Source organism: Onychostoma macrolepis, chromosome 21 (genome assembly GCF_012432095.1).
Source record: "Onychostoma macrolepis isolate SWU-2019 chromosome 21, ASM1243209v1, whole genome shotgun sequence".
NCBI classification, from domain to species: domain Eukaryota; kingdom Metazoa; phylum Chordata; class Actinopteri; order Cypriniformes; family Cyprinidae; genus Onychostoma; species Onychostoma macrolepis.
In genome coordinates this window covers 10,105,743-10,115,745 of record NC_081175.1, presented here as the reverse complement: position 1 = coordinate 10,115,745, position 10,003 = coordinate 10,105,743, and the positions used below count along the sequence as shown (strand labels likewise).

Genomic DNA, 10,003 nt, shown 5'->3' with positions numbered 1-10,003 from the left:
TTCTCTCATTCTAGAGAGTCGTTATGCTGAGACCTCCACTCTTAAGAGTTCCCCTACCAAGAGTGAAGACTTCCTAGGTACATGGCTATCTGAGCATATATATGTGCTAGCTTAGGGACTGCTCCCCTTCTGGGGGTTTTTAATTAGCGGTCTCCCTGAGCCCTTGCCTAGACGATGTCATCTCCCCTGGTAGGGTCATAAGTAAATAACCCACTCTCTGTGGTCTGGGCAGCTTCACAGGTAGGTTTACTGGGGTTTTTTAGTTTTTGGTCCTGTAGCCCCTTCCTAGGGATATAGTTATCTGAGGATAGCTATGTGACTGCTCCCCTTCTGGGGGTTTTTAAGTAGCGGTCTCCCAGAGCCATGGCTTAGACAGTGCTATCTCCCCTGCTGGGTTTTAAGTAGATGGCCATTCCCTTGGTCTGGGCAGCTCTTTAGGAAGGAGGAAGCCCTTTTTCATAAGACTCTTTGGATATAGCTATCTGCGGATAGCTGTGTCCTAGCTGGGATTGTTGGTAACAATCTTGAGAACTTCTCTAGGCTTCCAGCCTCTCAGTGGTCTTATGTATCTGGCTACTATCGCTCACATAGCATAGCTATCTGAGGATGACTGTGTTCTTAGCTTGGTTAGGGTGTTCAACCTTATCTGGTATTGGGCTCCCTCTTTTTACCAAGTTATGTAAGTGGCCCGAGGCATCAGCGGCTTGGCCCTTTTCTGAGGAAAGGTTTGGTGTATGTCTGTCACCTCCTTGGTGTTCTCTCACCAGGTGGACAGGCATGCGCCTCGACATGGCGTGATTGGATATCGTTCCCCAAAGTGTCCACCAAGACGCAGCGTTGTGTTCCCTAGAAGGGGAACGTCTCGAGTTACTCATGTAACCATGGTTCCCCGAGAGGGAACGAGACGCTGCGTCCCCTCGCCATGCCTTCGGCCTGCCTGTTTACGTCTCCTCAGACAACTGAGTTGGAGACGTATTCAGCAGGTGCCCTTTTATACTTTTGGTTACCCGCCTATGACGTCACGGGCCACGTGGACCAATAGGATTGGAGTTGTTTTACACATGCTTCAGGTACCGGTCATGCAGACAGCGTTCCCCCCAATGTGTCCACCAGGATGCAGCGTCTCGTTCCCTCTCGGGGAACCATGGTTACATGAGTAACCCGAGACGTTTCTCATTATTACGAGAAAGTATTGCAATTTTTATTTATTTTTTTCCCTGAATGTAATTACTTATTAACTCATTATGAGAAAGTTTCTCATTATTACGAGAAACTAAGTCATTATTACGGGAAACTAAGTCATTATTATGAGAAAGTTTCTCATTATTACAAGAAAGTTTCTCATTATTATGAGAAACTAAGTCATTATTACAAGAAATCTTCTCAATATAACGAGAAATTAAGTCATAATTATGAGAAAGTATCTCATTATTATGACTTACAGGATTATATTTTTTCTCAAGGTGGCAAGAACGGGCTTCCATACCTGAGAGCAGCACATAGTTCAGTAAAAAATAACAGTGATATTAATATTGAGTACTCCTGCCCTGAGAGCAGCACATAGCTCAGTAAAAATAATATGAATACTGAGTTCTCCTGCCCTGAGAGTAGCACATATTTCAGTAAAAATAACAGTGATATTAATATTGAGTACTCCTGCCCTGAGAGCAGTACTAATGCTAACGCTAACTGACTGATGAAATGTCACAGAGATTTGAACGAGTTCTGTTGTCGCTCATATCGGTTTCAAAGACAGCGCGGTAGTATTGGAAAATCATGTTTTACTCCAGTTACCTCATTAGCAGCTTTGGTGCGATCGACTGATGAAGAAGTCTAATGAAAATGCATACTATATGATATATTTAGTCGATGATTATTTGTTCTGTGCATCTTTGTTTGCTAATTATCTTAGTAAAGATGTTTTTGTTTGTTCGTTTAATTAAAATACATGGTAAATTCACTCACCTTGCAATAAATGCCTCCCACAAAGCTTCAGTAACGTATCTGTCTGAAGTATTCCCTCCGTTCAAATTTCCTGACCCCGCCTCTGTTTTAATTTCATTGGTTGAATCTGTGAACCAATCATTTTCCTTTCTGCCCTCAGAACATGTTTGAGTAAGTAAAACTCCCATCTGCATACTCAATAGGTCCGTATTACTATTATATTTACTGAACTATGCGCTGCTCTCAGGGCAGGAGTAACGTTACTCAATATTCATATTATTGTTATTTGTACTGAACTATGCGCTGCTCTCAGGCAGGCACGTGCAGAAGTGGGGTTTTGGGGGCTCGAGCCCCTGCCCTTTTTTCAAAATTATTCAAAAGTGCCCCTCTCGGACAAATATCAATGATATTGTGCTAAATAAAACTAAATGCATTTGAATTCTAATTAACATGACAATTTGTACAAAACAGTAACTAAGTGTTTATTTTTACATATCTGTGTTTCGTGCATTTTGCTCTCGAGCCATGGTTCTTTCAGTGAGTGCCTATGGGTCAACGGAAGGAAAAAAATAAACTAAACAATATTTTAAACATTTTTCATCAATAATCAAAGCTAGTGTGTCGATTTAATTAAAAATCCACATATTATATATTTTAGAATATTACATAATTCATCAATGCCCGTTTGTCGTATAATACACCAACCAATCATGATCCGGCACAAGAAGTTCAAATTTCATTGGACAATACGTGAAGTGGAGCGGTTATTTTCCGTTCTTATTCATAAATCGGTTGAAAATTACATCAGACAGACAAGCTTATTTGTGGAGCGATCTGGATCTGCGGTTTGTCTCATTTTATAAATCAAATTACATACAAATTACAAAGTGTATGCTATAAGCACTTCACAAAACCGTGCAGCGCTAAAAGTCGCAATAATGGTAATCAGTTGGCCATTCAATTCACTTATATTCATGTATGATATACACCTTTAGTTTCACTTTATTTTGATGGTCCCTTTAACACATTCTGTTGACTATAAGTAACATGCACCTACATTTCTACCAACTCTCATTAGATTGTTAGTAGTGTATTAGTTGAATGGTAGGGTTAGGGTTGGAATAAGTTGACATGTAGTTGCAAAGTTACTTACAGTCAGTAGAGTGTCTGTTGAGAGACCATCACAATAAACAGTTGGCAGATATGAAGCAGACAGTCTACTAATAATCTAATGAGAGTTTGTTGACATGTAGTTGCAACATTACTTGGTGTCAACAGAATGTTCAAAAGGGACCATCAAAATAAAGTGTTACCACACCTTTTACTATTTGATGAAACTATCATAGATATTTAAGCCCAAGTGCCACCTACAGGCCTATTATATGAAGTGTAGGCTGGCGAAATGGTGAGGTGAAAAGACTTTATTATATTACCATTTTTGATCGTGATAAGTGTCACTTATTAAGCCTGCATTTATTTGATCAAAAATACAGAAAAAACTGTAGCATAATATTGTGAATTTTTATTACAATTTAAAAGAATGTTTTTCTATTTTAATATACATTTATTTCTGTTATTCAAAGCTGAATTTTCAGCATGATTACTCCATTCTTCAATGCATGGTCCTTCAGAAATCATTCTAATATGCTGATTTATTATCAATGTTGGAAACAGTTGTGCTGCTTAATCTTTTTTATTTTTATTTAATTTTTTTATTGGAATCTGTGATACTTTTGGGGGGTTCATTGATAAATAAAAAGTTTAAAAGGACAGCATTTATTCAAAATAGAGATTTTTTTTTTAGCAATCTTTAGCACTGTTTCTATCAATTTAACAAATCCTTACTGAGTAAAAACTAATTTCTTAAAAAAAATAATAAAAAAAAATACTGACCACAAGCTTTTGAACGGTAGTATAGGCTATATTGTTACAAAAATTATATTTTAAATAAATGCTGTTCTTATTTAACTTTTTATTCATCAAAGAATCCTGAAAAAAAGTATCACAGGTTTTCAACATTGCTACTAAATCAGCATTGCATAAAATGCATTAAGTAAATACAAAAAATGTTGATCAAATAAATGCAGGCTTGTTGACTATAAGTGACTTCTTGCAAAAATATTAAATAGTAATTCATCCAATCTTTTGACCTATAATTATTTAAATATTTTTTTTAATATTATATTGCCCCTTTTTTACATTTGAGCCCCTCCCCCTGAGGAACTCTCTGCACGTCCCTGCTCTCAGGGCAGGAGTACTCAATAGGTCCGTACTACTATTACTTTTACTGAACTATGCGCTGCTCTCAGGGCAGGAGTACTCAGTATTCATATTACTGGTATTTTTACTGAACTGTGCGCTGCTCTCAGGGCAGGAGTACTCAATAGGTTCATATCACTGTTACTTTTAGTGTTCTATGCACTGCTCTCATCAAAGTATTTCTGTATGACTTTACTTTGCTTGGGCATTTAAGAATGACATTAACTACATTTCAGATGCTGTGCAATAAGATTGGTCTGCTGGTTAGTCAGGTTATGCCGCCCTGTCGCACGAAGTTACATGACTTTTTTTATGTGCATAGAGGAATTTATACGGCAAATGCATTTCCATCTCACATTATTTGCATTTACTCTTAATCACACAAACCTATGCAGTAATTTACCTTTCCCTATGGCACTTACAACTGGTAACTTGCTGGTAATATGTACTGAAAATATTTAATATAAAAGGTCTATACAAGTCTAAAAGTCTATACAACAGTAAAATAACTTTATTCCATTTTAAAATCTAATTAAAAATCTATCAGTAGATCAATTAGTGCAGCAAAGCTATTTTATCATAGAATATTATTTAACATACCCTAGAAAAGAAAATGACACAAATATTATCAGAGACCACCACTTTATAAATATTCTGGAGGGGAATTGACAGACTTAACATGATAAAAGCTAAATGGAAATGTTTAGTCAAGTTAGATACTGTCCTGTGGTTACATTTATACATTCAGTTAAAATATACAGTTAAAATAACCCTCCTATACAAGTAATAACTGTTTATTTTCATTGTAAACTATTACCAAACTATTACCAAATAGATGTATTATGACTGGTGAGAAATACGTAATTACAAAAATTATATAAATACTAAAATTAGTGTAAGATAAAATGCTACCGTTTTTCCAATATTTTCACTGACAATCAAGGAAAAGAATAACATAGATAAAATGCATCTAATATTGAGAACTTATTTTTTTTCCAGAGAAAAATACACATGCGTATTATTATAAAAATCTAATACAGTTGGTATGTTAAAAAAAAAAGAAAAAAAAAAGTATATATATATATATATATATATAAATAAATATAAAAATCATTCATTATGGATTCACATTTTTTCTACACCAAATCTGTAAAAATTTCTGTCTTATTTCTTTGGTTTGTAAACCATACACTAAAGGATTTAGTCCTGGTGGTACAATATGGAACATTATACTAGCTAGTTTCCTGCTTTCAGAGTATTCAGGAAAACGATGAAGAAAAACAAAACTAGCACAAGAAACAAACATGATTATATAAACAGCTATGTGAGTGCCACAGGTTTTTATGGCTTTACTGTTCAGTGATTTGTTTTTGCTGGTTATGCATATAGTAGCAATCTTGCTATATGTTATAAATACAGACCCAAGTGAAAAGGTAAAAACAATCACAGTATAAACTATTCCAAATATATTATTAACAACAACATTTTCACAGGACAGTTTAAACAGTGAGGCATTGTCACAGAAAGGGTTTTCAATTTTGGATCTGCAACGAGAGAGGCGTATAGTGAGACCTAACAGAATTGAAACCATGAATACTGACATCCCCCAGGCTGATGCTGATAGTTTAACCACCATTTTATTGGTCATTATAGCTGTGTACCGCAGTGGATTACATATAGCCACAAATCTGTCAAAGGCCATGATCATCAGCACATAATGGCATGCTACTGCAAAAATATGAACAAAATAAGCTTGAACAACACACTCTGCATATGTCATATATCGCTCTGAAGTTTCTCTTAAAATGTCTTGCATTAAGCGTGGCAAAATGACAGTGGTCCCTATTATATCATTCAGTGGCAAGTTACAGAACAGAAAGTGCATAGGATGATGTAGATTTTTCTCTGTTGAGATCAGAATTATGAGTCCAATGTTGGAAACCATAATAAAAACATAAACCAACAGTAGCAGGATGAAAACAGGATAGGAAGATTGAGGTGTAACTATTAGTCCCTCCACGAGGAGAATGCCGTTTGTGAAAGTCAGGTTGTCCATTGGCTGCCCTGCAAAATAATTTGTATAGAGTAACAAACAGACTTTGTCATTAATAACATGTCATCTGGTACTAATGCATTCCACTATGAGGAAATACATGTTTTAGATATTTATGAGCGCTTCAGTTACATGATTCTGTCTGTATATTCTGTATATATGGTTCATAAATGCAAATCTTGTCATCTGAATATTTCCATAGTGCAACACACCATAATCCTGAACTGTTATACATATCCACAAAAAAAAAAAAAAGGTATTAACAAAAATAATGGCTTTTGCTTGTCTAATAAACCAACACTTACACAAGACAGATGACAGTCAGGTTGCTAGATGTTCAGTGAAGAACTGTTTACCTGCCCTTAGCTTTTATTTTGTGGTTCAATGCTGTTTCTGTGACGTTGCCATCATCCCAGAGGGGAAAACATCTCTGGTTACGCTCGTAACCTCGGTTTGCTTACGAATGTCATGATGGGAACTTCTCCCCGTCTCCGAAATTCTGAAACCTTAGAGCATAACGCCAGTTTAATAAACTGGCCAATTGTCACTAACCTATGCAAATCGCATTTAAATACTGATAAGTCCGTGGGCTGGATAAAATGCGGCGAGAGTGACAATTGCCTCAGAATCTAAGACTGAAACACTGCAGTACTGATCAAGCAGCAAACTTGGCAACCTTTGCAATTTCTTGTTATGACAGTAACCGGAGACGTTCTCTATCGAGTGTTCACATCACTGGTGGATGGAGTAATTAAGTAAAAGTACTTAAGTAAAAGTATTGCTACTTAAGGAATAATTTACTTGAGTACAAGTAAAAGTACTGAAAATAATATGATTCAAGTAAGAGTAAATAAGTAGTTTGCTGAAAAACTACAATTTATTTATTCTATTTTTATCCAAAATTATGTGATGTGAGCATTATGGAGGATTAAACACTTATGTAATGTCTGTTTCACAAGTGAGTCATTAAACTTACTGTATGACGTTCCAGGAAATCTCTTATATGGACAAATGCATCTACATGTCACTACAGCTGAAATACCATTTTGGGTATTTTCATAATGATGTGTATTTACAATACAATGCTAAACGACATAGCCTGTATCATAGTATAGAATTTTATAAAATAATATTTTCTGTCTCATTGTGTGATAAGAAGCTATATGGAACCACAGAAGCAAGTTATTTCAAACCGGACTGATGATACAAAGTGATTTAAAGCAAACCAATATAGATCAAGATCAAAACACGAAGGCAAGGCAAGGAAATACGGGTAAACATGGGTACAAGAAAACGTTACAGGCTAACAATAATCAGCAGTGTATTGCCCTGTCCCAAATGGAACACTTCATGTGCACTTGTGGTCTTATGGACTTACAATGTCCTCCATGTACACGTGTCTGTTAAGTCAACAAGACCGTAGGGTGTCCCATTTGTCATTTTTGCATTCGGAAGGGTGCTCACGAGCACCCCCTTTGTGGCATCTATGCGTGGTAACAGTAAGGGAAGGAATGGAGTGCCCTCTAGCAGAGCTCATCGGCACTCCAGCTGGCAATCTTAACAAATGTAGTTGATTTCTGGAGCGCAATGACCAATCAGAGGTGTTAAAATCCACTCACCCCTCAAAAGGCTGGAGTTCTTGTGCAGTGCTGAAATTTGCGTAGTCCAGTGGATCCTAACCATGTTCCTGGAGGACCCCCAGCCCTGCACATTTTGTATGTCTACCTTACTCCCTTAGACGCACCGAATTCAAGTCTTGCAGTCTCTACTTATGAGCTAATGAGTTGAATCAGGTGTGTTAGATGAGGAAGACATTCAAAATGTGTAGGGCTGGGGGGCCTCCAGGAACATGATTGAGAACCACTGGCGTAGACATTATGAACGCTACTTTTATGCAGGCTTTTGCAGGCGGGATGGGGACAAAACATGAATGTTGCAGGCGGGAGCGGGACAGGATAACACATTTCTGCGGGAGTGGGCGGGTGCGGGAGAGAATCCTGCGGTAGCGGGAATGAAAAAGGTCTCTAATATACAGTATAAGAGGTGGCTTTCTGTGGGCAAGTCTTGGATGTGTGTGCAGCAGAGAAAATAGAGTGTGAGTCTCCTTGCCTCGAATGCTAAAAAAATCACATTAAAATCGCTTTTGTATGGACGTGCTTTGGATGAAAACAGCATGCGAGTCTTCTTTATCTTTCAGTCAGATGCACATAAAAATTGCATGCGATCATGTTTCAGTGTTTCGAGTTATTTCAGCTTAGTTTGCTTCGTGCATTTAGTTTAACTGCACTGTTAAAGAGGGTGAGCTTTACCATTCAACTAAACTGTGTGCATGCATTTTAGACACTTACATTGTTCTTAATTCGTCCATGCAATAACTGCATCCTTCTAATAGCTGAGATTTCTATTTACTTAAACTGCGGAGTGCTCTGGTAATATCAGTAGAATGACCCATTTCAGGAGCTGCCTGTTACGTTGACCTAGTTTCCTTAGTTCCCTGATTAGTTAATTAGCTCACCTGTTTCTGTTTCCCCTTGATTACTTCAAGTATTTAAAGCCTGTGTTCTCCCCTGATTCTTTGTCTGCAATTATTTGATCTGTGTTTGCTACCCCTCGCAACTGGATTATTTCTGTTTCTTGTGTGGATTAATATTAAAAGACTCTGTTTTGGTTTATTCTTCCTCATCGTGTGCTTCATTAGCAAAGACACTGTAACACTGCCAAAATCACAATTTAAAATCAGTCATATCTCATTTGCATTCACTAAAATATTGAAACGTTAACCATAGCTACTGATTCAAAACGCCAACGCCAGTAATTGACTGTCAAAGCAAAGTGCAATTTGAACAGTAAAACCTGACAGTACTAGTTTAACGCCAAAAGACTGTTTGCGCAGGCGCAAGCTGTTAATTAAACTGGCCCTAAGTGTAGACATTATGAAAGATTCATTATGCATGTATTCACTGTTATAACAGAGCTTTATGAGATCGTGATGAACCAAGAAGTCAGCTTTTTAGTGATAATAAAGGGAGCGCTGTTTGCTCACATTCTACCATGCCAAACCATGCCCATGCTTGCTTTTTTGTTAAAAAGACTGAAAAAAAACTGGACTGAAAAATATCCACGGGTCGGTAACGGTTCACTTTTGGGGGTTTCCACTGGGTACCACCTTTTTTAGTACCACCTTGGTTGAGGTTCCAAGCGATCCGTACCGTTACCAAAACGTGATGTGTAAACTCTGCTGATCACTGATTGGCCGGAGAAAATCGTCACTGCCTGCGTCATTGAACTTGCAACACGAGACTCGCTAAATTTAAATCAGCACAACCAGCGAAGGATCGAACTGTTTTGAATGAGTGCACCTTTTTTAACAACCAAAAAATAGCTGTTTCGTTGTCTGCTAAGGAAGTACAGACGTTCCTCTCATTGATAGTCGAGGAGCGGATCCAACGAGAGGTTAATGGGGCGACGCGGAAGTTTTTCAGGAGCCACGTAGAGGTGGCGCAACTGTAACAACATGTGAATAATCCCACCCACTCTAAAGTGGTACTAAACTGCAGTCGAAACGCAAACCGAGCCAAGCCGTGCCATGCCATACTGTACTGAGCCATGCCGAGCCGATTCCACTACGAAGTGGAAAAGCACCATAAGTCACATTTGTCTGTTACTGCATGAAGTACAGAGCTCCACCTCAGTAGTTTGAAAAGTGTCCGTCAAACTCCAGCTCGCCCTGTTTCTCCATTGGCACCT

The 10,003-nt window shown here is 37.7% G+C and overlaps 1 protein-coding gene across 5 annotated transcripts; it reads right to left on the bottom strand.

Annotated features, from left to right (window-relative positions):
* Positions 1 to 5,320: 5,320 nt before the first annotated feature.
* Positions 5,321 to 8,723, bottom strand: LOC131528939 (olfactory receptor 8G17-like). 5 transcript variants are annotated; one of them, XM_058758414.1, is made up of 3 exons: positions 8,605 to 8,706; positions 6,613 to 6,762; positions 5,321 to 6,267 (listed from the first exon to the last, which is right to left on the bottom strand). In XM_058758414.1, exon 3 carries the CDS (start codon positions 6,257 to 6,259, stop codon positions 5,321 to 5,323), a length of 939 nt encoding a protein of 312 aa, XP_058614397.1. In that variant the 5' UTR covers positions 6,260 to 6,267; positions 6,613 to 6,762; positions 8,605 to 8,706. The 5 variants fall into 5 exon arrangements, with proteins under 5 accessions (XP_058614397.1, XP_058614398.1, XP_058614396.1 ...); XM_058758415.1 differs by lacking the exon at positions 8,605 to 8,706 and adding an exon at positions 7,876 to 7,982 and having other exon boundaries at positions 6,562 to 6,762; XM_058758413.1 differs by lacking the exon at positions 8,605 to 8,706 and adding an exon at positions 7,876 to 7,982.
* Between the last annotated feature and the right edge of the window lie 1,280 nt (positions 8,724 to 10,003).